The sequence below is a fragment of the Urocampus carinirostris genome, chromosome 12 (assembly GCF_059441175.1).
Source record: "Urocampus carinirostris isolate Australia breed hairy pipefish chromosome 12, RoL_Ucar_1.0, whole genome shotgun sequence".
NCBI lineage: Eukaryota > Metazoa > Chordata > Actinopteri > Syngnathiformes > Syngnathidae > Urocampus > Urocampus carinirostris.
In genome coordinates, this window is record NC_142360.1 from 8,881,203 (window position 1) to 8,894,852 (window position 13,650).

Consider the following 13,650-nt stretch of genomic DNA (forward strand, 5'->3'; position numbering starts at 1 on the left):
TTGGAGTACAGAAACAAACGTCTTTTAATAACGGGAGAAACAATCTTTGTAGCCCTCATTTTTGAGCTTTAGTTTTATTTTGAAAAGTAAACACAGCAAATCTCTTTTCGATATAGAGAGTAATTGTATAGATTGATTACAGCACACATTTTAATGGTTTCCTTTTTGTCCGTTCAATTAATAAATATAAACAAAATAAATTGCATCACTTGAACATAGGCTCGCGATGCCCTCTGGCGGACAAAAGTCAGGTGCGTGCAAAATGTGTACTTACATTGTAAGTAAGTACTTACATAGTAAGTAAGTACCTACATAGTAAGTAAGTAAGTGAACAAGCAGATGTTTTTCTAAGTTCTAAAACAAGGAAATTATGGTTTCCTTTTTAAATTTGTTTATTTCTGACACTTTTTAGATTCTTATAGTTCATATAATACAAAAAGAAATGAAGATAATAAATGGCAAAGGAAACAATGTTTTTGGTTTTAATGGAGGGTTTAATGAAGAACATCACTTTGACATTATGGCAACCAGTTCAGGGTGTCCCCTGTCCACTGCCGAAGATAGCTGGGATGGGCCCCAGCACCCATGCGACCCTAATGGGGAAAAGCGATGCAGATAGTGGATGGATTTTGTTACTCAAGAAAATAAAGGTTCATTAAATAACAAGGGAACAAATCCCTTCTCAAAATCAAGTTGCATTCAATTTTATTGAGCCAATAGAAAGCAGGAAATTTGACATGGTTACATTGTCGATAGCACATGAACATTTATCTTTTTTGTTAGAAAAAGGGAAATTTAAATATTCTAAATAAATGTTCAGGCTGTTCATTACATACAGCAGAAATGTTGTACTTACATGTACGTTAAAATAAACATCTCAATTAATTTTTTTATAAACATAAACGCGCACTGCTATCTAGTGGACAAAACGTGAAACGAGCTTGGTCGCAAACTCGAAGCAGCGTGTCCTTGAGTTTAAAGCTAAACATTTGTTTTTGCATGGAGGACCAATCCTGTCATGTACAGAAATAAGTAAATGCCAAATTAATAAATAAAAAGATAAATAAATCACGTGACACGTAAGTTCAATTTATTCATTTAAAGATGCATTTTGTGATTTATTTTCTAATTGATTTCGTTATTTATGTTATCATGTATGTCGTCGTGATTTTTATATGGATTTTGTCAGGTGCTTTGTTGTGTATTTTTTTAAATATATTTATTTTTTCATTTATTTGGCCATGCATTTTTTCGGTCATGCATTTTGTCATAAATTTGGTGAAGTAATGCATCGTGTATTGTGTCAAATATATAGACATTTATTTATTCCGGTATTCATTGTGTAACTTATTTTGTCATGCATGTGGTCATTAGTTTATTTTCGTATTTATTTTTGTCATGTATATTGTCAGATATGTCATGATTACTGATGCGATTCACCTGTGCGGCGCCAACCGCTGTGGGTTCTGATTGGCTCCCTGTCACTATTTGAACCCTGTCCTGTCAATCTCCTGTGGTCAGTCCGTCTGCGAATCTCTGACCCTGACTCAGACCTGTCCCGTTTTTTGCTCCTGTTTTGTCTCCCACGTCTGCTCTCCCGTCCCGGCTTACAACTCGTTTCCGACCCAGACCACGTCTTGCTCTCCCAGTCCCGGCTACCGACCAGTTTTCCGCCACTGACAGCACCATCGCTCGCTAAGGAATATCCACTTTCGTATTCAGATCAGAATCCGATTGCGAGAGCGACTTGCTTCCCGCGGCAAGCGAACACCGGATCGGGGGCGCAGCTCTTCCTCTCTTTTTCAATAAAACGTCACGCAAGTGGGTCCTGTTTTTGTTCTGGTCCTGACAACTTATTTGGTCACGTACATTTTCACGTATACTTTATTGTCATTAATTTATTTCGTCCTGTATTTTGTCAACTATTTTATTGTGTATTTTGCCAGTATTGTCATTCATTTTGTTGGGTATTTGGTCATTTATTTATTTCGTTATGTTTTTTTTGTGCATTTCATCATTTGTCATTTATTTTGTCACAGCGAAATGTTCTTCAAATGAGAAGGCGGGTCCAACTGGCAGAGCTCTTCACCTATTGGTTGATCTGTCTAGTAGCTGAGTAGTTTATCCCTGATCCACCAATAGCTGAAAAGCTATGGTACTGGGCTGCATCTTTGTTTGAATCAAATGTCAAGACCAAATATATGACAAAAAAATGACACACTAAAAGATAAAATACATGAGAAAATAAATGCTGAAATAAACGACTAAATAAATGAAATACTGCATAAATGAATAAATTGTATTTATGCCATATATTTTGGTATGACATGATTTATGTGTTCATTTATTTAAATGGAATATATTCGTAGGTATCAATTAATCTACATTTGGATGGCTCACTCTATACATTTGACCGTGAACGCACCTCAAGTACGCTTCCTTTTGTCGAGGTAGCTCTTGCGATAGAAATTAGTGAACAGGAAGATGAGTAAGACGGAGTAAAGGACCACCAAGATGTTGGAGACAATTGGAAAGTCGCATCCTGTCAGCAGGCTGTAGCTGGCGTGGATCAAAATCAGCAGGAATTGCAGCTAGACCACCAAAACCAAACAAGGATAAATATAATTTTCTATTTTTTTTTTACTCAAGCAATCTTACCAGCTGCAAGCAGGTGAGGTAGGACTTCCACCACAGGTATTTTTGCACGCGAGGGCCCATGGAAGCCAAACCGTAGTATGAGTACATCACAACATGGACAAAAGTGTTGAGAATGCCTGTTAAGAAAGCTGCAAGGCCACAAAAGTCAAATATTTTCAAATCGGCTTTCACACACTGTGTCAAAAAAATAAACAAGCCAAAAAGGGGTCTAGACCAGCGGTTGGCAACCCAAAATGTTGAAAAAGCCATAATGGACGCAAAAAAAAAACAATAACAATTGAAGCCTTATATAAACCTATTTTGCTACCCAAACCAAGAGGGGATTCATAAATAAAGGTGACACATTTCATATTCATTCCCAATATTTTTAAAGCATTAAAAATGTGTTGTCCATTTACCGACAACCACAAAATCACCAAAAATATATACAGTACACAATGTCCCTCAAATTTTCAATGTTCAAACATTACTGAAAAATCTCCAGGGAGCCACATGCGGCCCTAATGCTGCAGGTTGCTGACCCATGGCTTAGACCATAAACTAGATTTCCCACAATAGCTGTCGACTATAAGACCAGCGAAATGATGGCTCAGTCCACTAAACAACGAATCGACGAGTAGAATTGAGAAATGAATGATCCTAAATATCCCCAAGAAGATTTTGTTCTTTTGTCATACAGTGGTACCTCATCATACGACATTAATTTGATACCCGATCGCGCTTGTATCTAGAATTGCTCGCATCTCGAGCGAATTTCCCCGATATGAAATAACTGAAAAGCAGTTAATTTGTTCCCGGAATCCCAAAAGAATCCACGTTAATGCTAAATACCTATAAAACATATCTTCCTGCTCAATAAAAAAAATGTTCAAATAGTAATTAAACATAAAAAAACAGTCATAAAGTAAATATCATAATAAAATGACTTTCAAGGCCCAGTTTTTAAAGGCAATGTCTGGAAATACTCGTAGATTGGATTTGCTCTCACATGTCAGGCAAAACCTTCGCTCGTATCTTGAGTTTGTGACTTGAATATTTAAAAAAAATAGAGTTACTTTACATGAAAGAGTAGGTTAATTTAGTTTAAATACCAATTACAATTAGAAGTGTCTGAAACTCATGCCAAAAAGTTAGCGGACACAAGGGCAGACAACTCTGAAAAGTTGCCTGCCCCATTTTTCACAACTTGAAACGCAATAAGACGACTAACCGCAAAAAAAATCCATTGTTGCAAATTATTAAGGATTGATAACCAGAATATATAAAAGAACATCACTTTAAAATTAAGTTTATTATAAATCTACTTATAACAATCATTGCATGTATATGACATCGCTGTTTTCCATCTGCCATCGGTATATACTTGTATTTACTCATCTTCATTCATGCAATGTTTACGTTGCGTCGTCTGCCACGTGAATTCCTCTTTCCACGATGCTTTTAATGTATGTTTACCTTTTGAAGCGTCATAGATTTTGTTAGCTTCTTTTGAAACTTTCTTCTGGGGCTGAGGTTTTGGCTTGATTCCTAACCACTTCTCCATTTTTCTTGTGTTCTCTGTGCGTCTACTTTGGAAAACGATATGCAAATGCACGACCTTATAACGCTCGGGAAAGTCCGGAAGCACGAAGTTATTCGATGCAGGCTTCTGATTGGCTGCCGAGTATGCTAATTGCCAAACAAACTGAAATTCCGTAATTTCCAAACCGAACGAAGATTTCGAAATCGGAATAAAGCAAACGTTTGACTCGAAAAAAGAATCTTTTGGGTTTTTTTCTTTTCTTTTTTTTTTCTTGAAAAATTTGTCGGCCACCCGGCGGAGACGTTTTGTAAGTTGAACGCCCAACGTAAAAGATGCGAGCCCCGGGCATCCGGGCAGACATTATTTCAGACACTGCAATTAGTTACACTTTTACGATACATTTTAGGGGAGCCATTACGCTGATGTGGCACTCTCTGAAAATCATCTTGACACCCAAGTCTTACACTGTCCGCCAGCCGTATACTTGACGGCCGACCACCAGTTGAGGATCATAGTGGCGTGGTGGAAAACGTGAAGGAAAGTCAGTTGGCTGTTCTTCTTCCTCAGGATGAAGAAGAGCTGCAAGTGTCGACGCAAAGAGAAAGGTTCAATATTTAGAGACGGTAAACCAAGCCGACAAGGGACGAGTCAACAAACCGTGTCGCTGAGCTCGATGACTTTAGAGAAAAAGAACCACCAGCAGACACTGGCCATCTAATGGGAGAGATCACACAACATATAATAATATTACTGTATTGAATTTGCTGCTGCTATATGTTATTGCACTTATTTTCATTCATCACGCTATTCTTCATTGCATTCTTATTAATAAAACTCAGGCCTATTTTCCAAGCACTAAGTTGTAATTATTATGTTTGTTGGGTTAGTCGTCCTGATAGTCTTTTATCCCTTTTCTCTTCAAAGTCTCTATACCACAAGTTTTTCCCCGGAGTGCCATGTCTAATCTCATTTGTTATCAATGACAAGACATTTGTAACTCTATTTCGAATGTTTTTATCCAGCCAAGTATTCCTAAGCATGCGGAAATATTTTTTGACTTTGTTCTCAAAATGGTAAAGTGCTAGGTAAGTGAGTAATAGTCATTGAAAAGAATAAATCTGATTTAATTACTGTATTTTCACGAGGCGCACCCTCCAAAAATAGTTTTTTAGTCCTATATTTTCCATACATAAGGCGCACCGGAATATAAGGCGCTACAGTGGAAACGTCGACAAAACAGTCAGATAGTTCACTCAAATGAGTCATTCCACATATGATTAGAGAGGTTAAACTCTTGGGGTTTAAGAAATTTTAGTTTCTATTTTATTTGCTGCTAGCAACTGTGTGGACAGCAAAGTAAGAATTTAATTATTAGTCAGGGAAATACAGTAACTGTAAAGCTAACTTTCCAAAGTTTAAATCAGAGGTCTCAAACAGGCAGCCAACAGGCCTACATTGTGAGGCCGGCGCCTTAATACACAAGTTTAATATAATAGTTTGAAAGGGATGCTCCCTGGAAAGAACCACTTGTGAGGCCCCTTCTCAAGGTTTCTTATTTTCCTCGTGCTGACGTTTTGAGTTTTTCCGGTGCAGTCATTTCAATATATTTTGTGATTAAGGGCTATAGAAATAAATATGACTAGACTTGAAGATTGTCACCGCTGTTGAACTGAAGCTTAAAGAACAGTAGACGTACTTGCACATAACTTCCGGTGAGCTTCTGCCTCTGAACCGAGTTTGTGCATATTTTATCTGCCCGAGCACAGTCATAAAACACAACTTGCTTCTGTCGTGTCGTCATAGGTCACAGAATTTAATGGAACAATAAATTATTTTGCAAGAAGCCATGTTCAGAGCAGTTCATGTTTAGACATTTAAAGGTTAAATATTTAACACACACATTACAATCTGACTTAATAATTCAATTACATTAAAAATAACTATTACTTTTTTCTACTCATATATTTATACGTTTCTTATTTCCTGTATTGTTCGATTAACTGATTTTACGCTCCGCCATCCTTTGCACACATGCCAGTGATAGAAGCCCAAGTATTACTACTACTACATAAAATAATTAAATCAGGCTTCTGAATTGTATTCAGTACAGTAGATTGAGTTTCGCTTTGAGAATGTTTTTGTCGCACTCATCGTTTGAACGCAACTTTGATTAATATTGACTGCTTTGCTAGTTGACTAAGATTGACAGCTGTGGGAACCAGCTGCAAACGGGTTTCTTAACAGTGGCACAATGTGTTACTTTTCTGTACTAGACGTTTCCCCGCTGATTCTTCCAAGATTGCGATCTTTGTATACTCAAAAATGTTAAACTTTTTTCAACAAATTCCCACTAAATATAGAAAATTTTGATTTCCAACTATTATACTCACACACACACTACTATTCTTAGGCACACATCATTAAAATTTCTATTACTACAGGGGTTTTTCCACACTTCTGGTAATGATCACCTCACTTCTCAGTGTTATTTTACTTTGGTTGTTTTACTAACCCAAGGGACATTAGGAATCTTGTTTATCCAGTCTTTATTGAATTCTTTCACGTTGACATTCGGAGCACTGAGCAGAAATCAAATTGCGTCACCTCCCGCCGCGGGCCCTCGTAACACTTTGGCAACCCGCTGCACCAAGATCCGCGGTGAGCGCCTAACACGTATCCGAGGTCGCCAGGTACGCTTTGTGTTGTTTTTAAATGTGTAAAAAAATAGTGGCTTGTATTTTGGAATTTACGATAGTTATCCACTTTAAAAACTCCATCTCTTTTTTTCTAAATCTCATGTCCTTCCATTTGACAACCATTATTTAAAACATTGTTCTCACTCTCATGGGCAGAGGTTTGCTGCTGTAGTCCACCGGCTGGCAGAGGTAGCTGTAGTTGGAGAGCCAGGAAGTGGCCAAGAACTACAAAACAAATTAGACCACAACTCAGGTGTTTGTTGGCTTATTTCTCCCATGGGTAAAAAAAAAACATTCAATAAAAAGACCCCCAACCCGTGGGCGGAGGTGGTCCAACGCACCTCATGGAACATGTAAGCCGACAAGGCCACCATGGCCAAGTTGTAAAGGATGAGGACCAGGCGCAGATCTACAGGGTCCCTGCGCCTCATGAGCCGGGGCCCCACCCACACCGCGCCCAGGTACAGCAGGACGATGAGGGCCACGGGGACCGGCGAGTAGACCAGGGGCCACGGGTCTGTCCTCTTGTCTATGGCAATGCATTGTCAAACACGTGTGAACAGTCCCAATAACACATACTCTGGCTTAGTCGGGAGCAAATATTCTTTAGCACAAAGATATGGCTCGCGGTCCGGATCCGGCTTGTTGGATGATTTAATCTGGCTCGCGCTAAATGCCTGAATATGTCAAACTAAAACAAAAGTCTCTGGCCTATTTTTTAAAGTTATCATTTCCTTTTAATAAATACAAACCACATGCTTGTACCCACCGGTAGAGGACAATAAATGTGCAAAAGTAGACCAAGCCTAGTACTTTGATCAGATGTTATTGCCCATTTATTACTTAAAATCGTATTTTGTTTTCACTACAAAGCAGCATGATAATTAAGGCAGGCATATTTGTATTCATAGCTCCCACTTGAGTTAGTTTGGCATGTTTGTGGTGAGTTGGTCCAGATCTAAAGCTGCATTTATGTCATTGTTAAAATAAACAATGTATTAACATATTTAATACCAGACATGGGGACTTGAGACTTAGTGACTTGGACTCGAGTCGACTCGAGTCGCTGTTTTTATGACTTGTGACTTGACTTGGACTTGGCAATCTAAGACTCGGGACTTGACTTGTGACTTGACTTGCCCAAGAAAAAAATACTTGGGACTTACTTGGGACTTGAAGGTGAAGACTTGAGACTTACTTGAGACTTGCACATGTGTGACTTGGTCCCATGTCTGTTTAATACCAAAAAATGAAAATTATTTTTTCTATTGTTTGATCATAAATCTGTTGTGCTTGGAAAACATTAATACATCTAATATATTATCTAATATATGTATAATTTTCCCAAGACACAATACAGGAAATTGTGCACCTACAACCCTAGTGGGTAAGGGCTCCAACCAACAAACCAACCATATTACATTATATATTGCAGTATTTTCAGGCTTCCATTTCTTGCAAGCACATGTTGTGTTTGTTAAAAAAATATATTGGGGTTTTCTTAAAAATACAGCTAGTTTAAGGGAATATTATTACTTGAAGTTGTTTTTGTTTTGAGGGTCATTTTGGTTAACCCTCCTTTAGGGTTAGATGTCAGGTAACAAACCTCATGTTAGCGGGTCGGTGGCGATCCGTGCCTTAAAGCAGCAGTAAAATACAGTACACTAAAAAGTTGCGTACAACATACAACGATTCGCTCATTCACACCTAGGGACAATTTGGACAAGCCAATTAACCTGACATGCATGGTTTTGGAATGTGGTAGGAAATCGGAGTTTTCGGATGAAACCCCAGAGGCACCGGGAGAACATGCAAACTCCACAAAGGAAGGCTGCTAGCTGGATTTGAACCCATGACATCAGGATTGTGCCGCGGCTGTGCTAACCGTACCACTCCCCCCTCAGTTTCACTTTTGAAAAATGTAACCCCAACGAACCCCAAACAAATTATATATAGACGCTGTCCAACCTACGAACGGGTTAGGTTCCTAACAATTGTTCGTAAGTTGAATTTGTTCTTAAGTTGCATTAATGCTATATTTTGTATCTTTATGGTTTATATGAGTATATTAAAGGCTTGTATAAGTAACCTGTATTGTTTGTACTCAAAACTAAACATTTCATCAAATAATATGCTCTATAAACTTAAATAAAGTGAGGTTCAGTTTACTATTGGGAGATGTGCTTGAAGAGATCCTCCTCCAAGGTAAAAGTGAAGAAGAATTTCGCTTCCTCTTCCTAGTTGGGGTGTCAACATACTGTACTGTACCTCAAGTGCGCTAAGAACTTTGACATTTTTATTGTTTAATATCTCGTGAATCCATTCAATATGGTTGGTGTAAAGAGTGAAGAAGAGGCGAACCGTTTTTTTTAAAACAAAAGTGGAATAGGAAAGCTTGAGAAAATGGTTGGAACGCTTTTTTTTTACACCACTTTTTACCACGGAGAGGACCTCTTGGAGCGCATCTTCCAAAAGTAGGTTAATTCACTTTATTTATCTTCATAGAGCATATTATTTTATGAAATGTTTATTTTTTAGTACAAAACATTATAGGTTACTTACACAAGCCTTAAACATACATTCAATACAAAATATAGCACTGAAGCAACTTCCGACCAAATTCAACTTGCGAACGATCGTCTGGAACCTTTCTACCACGGAGGAGGAAGTCGCCTAACTCTTAAAGCTCATCTTCCAATAGTAGGTCAAATTTAACTCTATTTATCTTTTTAGAGCATATTATTTTATTAAACGTTTATTTTTTAGTACAAAACAATACAGGTTACTTATACAAGCCTTAAACATACTTATACAAACCATAAACATAAAAAATATAGCACTGAAACAAATTACAAACAAATTCAACTTACGAACGATCGCCTCGTTCGTAAGTAGGGCAGCGTCTGTATTCTACTACATATGGTTTAAATTCTTTCATTTAGAAGTGGAGATTTTTATTCACAGCTTGTAGTTAGGGTGGGATGGTGGATCCTGAAGTCAGACCAGTTGAGAATCACTGAATTAAATATGTCCTCAAATCGGCCAATATGAGATCTCATTGTAATATGAGATCTCATTGTAACAGTGTGTCTCTTTGATACACGGTTCGTACACCTTTTTCATGGCCAAATTCAAGCACTTTCAAGGCCAATTTTTCCCAGTATCTTCAAAGGAAGAAATCAAGCACTGTTTTTTTGTTGACTTTGATGACTAAAATAAAGTCGCTATCTTGCTGCTCGTACACACTTCGAGCTATTTTGAGCTGTTCCTATCTAGGATCTTTTTGTGTCAATGGGCTGCTATAAACTGACAAGAATTCTGCTTCAACAGTGCACATGCAGCTTGGCTACGTCATACTTGTTTACGAACACAGAAAGGGTTCTACTGATGTTGGGTAATAATAGAGTTCAATACGGTAGACAACAAAAGAAACTAAGTACTGTATGTATAAAAAGCAGAAAAAATGAGCCAAATTTGGGCTCATTTTGATGATATTGATTGCCTCAAAGCAGAGTGCATTCAATCTTTCAAATTTGGAGACTTCTCATCGCCTGCTTTTTCCATCCATCCATTATCTGCACTGCTTATCCTCAGTAGTGTCGCAGGGGTGTTGGGATCCATCCCAGTCGTATTCGAGCAGCGGTCATCTTCTGCTTTTTGTTTGACTTATTTTGATGTTTATGCTGTGCATGATTTTATAGGATCGGTGTTTTAAGTGGTTAAAGTAAAATTGTTAATTGTTTTGGGTATTTTTTTTTTTTTTGCATTTGACCATTCATTTATAGAACTGAAGAGTTAATATTTTCAACTTCAATTTTATAGTTTTGGAATTTTATATAATTTTGAGTTGTTGTTCGACTTCGGTTCAGTGTGTAAATTGGTAAAATTCCTTTGTATTTTACAACTTTTTTGTAGATCTTTGAATATTTTAATTTATGTTTTGTCATTTCAATGGATCCCTGCAAGTATATGAATTACGGTGCATTAAGTTTTATTATATATCATTAAAAATTATATAATTAAAAAAAAATACTGAAGAGCCGTTTGGGAGCCGAAAGAGCCAGCGCTACTCAGTGAGCTGAGCCAAAGAGCAGGTTTCCTAAATAGAGCTGTCCTCTTGGGTGCAACCAGTAGGAGGCGGTGACGCTTCACATGACAACGCTAAAATGACAAGCACCCAGAGCAGGAGTGTTGGCGTCAGTTTCACGCACTTTTTAAAATAAAATAATTTATTAATTGCGTGGTCTAGCGCAGTGTTTTTCAACCAGTATCCCGGGGCACACTAGTGTGCCATGAGACCTTGTCTAATGTGCCGCTGGAATTTGCCCAATTTTATCTTTCCAAAAAAAATCAGGCCATTATTCAGTATTTTTGCTATCTCCAGATGAGGAAATGTAATAGTCATCCATATCTGTAGGTGGCAGTAGATTTGTATATACTAATTATCTGCTCATGAGGTAGCGCAGTACATTTAATAACTTAATTTGTTTAACAAAGCGGTTTAAGATTGCACTGTAAAAATCAAATTAAATAAAGCACATCATTCTTTTTTATTTTAAGAATTATTGTTTTCTTTTTATCTGCTTATGAGGTAGTACAGTGAAATTTGACATAACTTCATTTTCAAACATTTTCGACGGACGGTGTGCCTCGGAACTTTTTTATAAATAAAGGTGTACATTGGTTCAAAAAGGGTTGAAAAACACTGGTCTATAGAGTCGAACTGCCAAGAAACATTGCAACGGTAACAATTTCAATCCATTTCAAATGCAAGCATTTTCCTGACCTTGAAAACACACATTAGAATTCAAGCATTTTCCAGGATTTCAAGCACCCGTCCGAATCATGTGTAATAGCACGAATATCACTATTTTGAATTCGAATGAGTTGCATATGAGTTGGAAACTTGGTGAGATGCCATAAAGACGGAGACAATGCCTACATTGACTCAACGCGTTTAGCAGGTTCTTAACAAAACGGGAATAGGAAAAATAAACCGATTTCGCAAAACTTACAAGGGAAACTGATCCTTTTACAAAATATTGAAACACGTGCATTGAAAGAAATATAAAATCATGCGTTGGGTAGGAGAAAATAAACACACTTTACCTCCATTGTCAACAATGGTCTGGTGGACTGACAATATGGTCTCCCACGCAGAAGGCATCGCCTGTCTGTCACACTCCAGAAAACAGATGAGAACCTAGCCAAACATTTAGGAAACTCTTCCTCTGTTGCCAAAACTTCCACGGAGACAATTTCCGTAGCTCTTCCTCCTCCTTCTGGAGAGCGGTACGTTGTACGACAGGCCGCCTAATGCAAAGTGCAGGAATGCGGCTTTACGAGATTAACACGCGTCGGCATTCTTTGCGTGGCTCATCCCAAAAGAAGATCCGTTTAGGGACAGCAAGTGCAAGGTAGGGGGCGCTGTAGATTTTAGCTTCATTTAAACCTGAACAACATCGCAACTTGAGTTTGAGGTTTAAGTCAGGTCATGTTTATTTGTATACCCCTTCATCACAAGATATCTCAAAGGGCTACACAGACTGCAGACTATTAATACACCATCCCCTGATCTAAAACCTACATGAGGGCAAGGAAAAACTCAAAAACCTCAACATGAGGAAAATGAAGAAACCTTGAGAAGGGGCCGCACATGAGGTAATCCCCTTCCAGAATGACCAGGCTGCAATAGATGTTGTAATAACAAATAATACAGATATTGTCAACATGAAATATAGGTCATTCATAAGCTAGAGAATAGAAGTGTGTTTTTAGCCTAGATATGTTAGGAGTTCATATCTTAAAATGTATCGTTTACCTAATTGTTTGAATTAGTTATCTGACTCCATTAACCAAACACAAACTTCATTCTTCTAACAATGCATGCTCGTTTCTTTCTGGGAAAAGATGGACAAGAATAGCCGACATTTTCACACGGGGGCAGATTTATTTTCTTATATAATAAAAGTGAATTCCATCGAATTAGCCGAATTATTGTCGCTCTGCGTCGAGCCTTTCTCGATAATCCCTCTCGTTCTCCGATCTTCCAAAGTTCTTCCTTTGCCCACGCCTTTCTCCCAAGCGGGCGTGTCAGCTCCTCCAATGGTGAGGGCCAAAGACTCCCCACGTGGACTCCACCTCGTCTCCTCGATGTCTGAAGAAGCTCAAAACAACACGAAGCGTTTCCACGTCATCAGGGCTTTGTTCTCCAAACATCGCCTGCCATCTGCGTCAGAATTCTGTTATCAAAATTCCCCAGCCAAAACACTCCGCACTTGGAACGGCGCGACCTGAAGCCTACTCAGTGAATATCTTTTGCATTAAATGTAATTTGTATTTGATCGTATAAAATCCTTCAATTTAAACAGTTCCACTGAGGTTGCAAATCAAATTTCAGGGGGCTTGTACAAAAATAACTTGAAAATTTTGATTAAATACAGATTTATTCGAATACAGAGTTGTTCGAGAACCTATCGTTTGGCCGGAGCGACATACTCCAGTGCGATATACAGTATATGTGAAATTATTCAGATTTTTATTTTTTATGACCGGCACTGTATATCACTTCACATGTTACATTCACAGTAGAGGGCGCTCTAGGCCTGTGTTGATCATTTCAACCTAGACCACAATGTAGATGCAGAAAGAGGAAGCAGATTAACAGTTTAATGAGTTTTTTTTTTAAATGTAATCCAGCACTTTATTGAATGAAAACATAATAAAACAAACACTGACTAAAACCTGAATTTTTTTGGTGTTTGTTGTAGTTGA

At 38.0% G+C, this 13,650-nt stretch overlaps 1 protein-coding gene across 1 annotated transcript; it reads right to left on the reverse strand.

Moving 5' to 3' along the window:
- Positions 1-469: 469 nt before the first annotated feature.
- Positions 470-12,284, reverse strand: elovl8b (ELOVL fatty acid elongase 8b). Its single transcript, XM_088348845.1, has 8 exons — positions 11,986-12,284; positions 7,218-7,405; positions 7,021-7,101; positions 4,838-4,894; positions 4,645-4,759; positions 2,659-2,786; positions 2,426-2,591; positions 470-593 (listed from the first exon to the last, which is right to left on the reverse strand). The coding sequence occupies exons 1-7, from the start codon at positions 12,041-12,043 to the stop codon at positions 2,427-2,429; spliced, it is 792 nt and encodes a 263-aa protein (XP_088204971.1). The 5' UTR covers positions 12,044-12,284; the 3' UTR covers positions 470-593; position 2,426.
- Between the last annotated feature and the right edge of the window lie 1,366 nt (positions 12,285-13,650).

Coding starts and splice junctions, on each gene's coding strand:
- elovl8b (XM_088348845.1), bottom strand. CDS start 12,043: ATGCCTTCTGCGTGGGAGACCATATTGTCAGTCCACCAGACCATTGTT. Junction 7,406..11,985: donor GACCATTGTTGACAATGGAG/GTAAAGTGTGTT, acceptor GCATTGCCATAG/ACAAGAGGACAGACCCGTGG. Junction 2,787..4,644: donor GTATACGGCTGGCGGACAGT/GTAAGACTTGGG, acceptor GTGGCCTTGCAG/CTTTCTTAACAGGCATTCTC.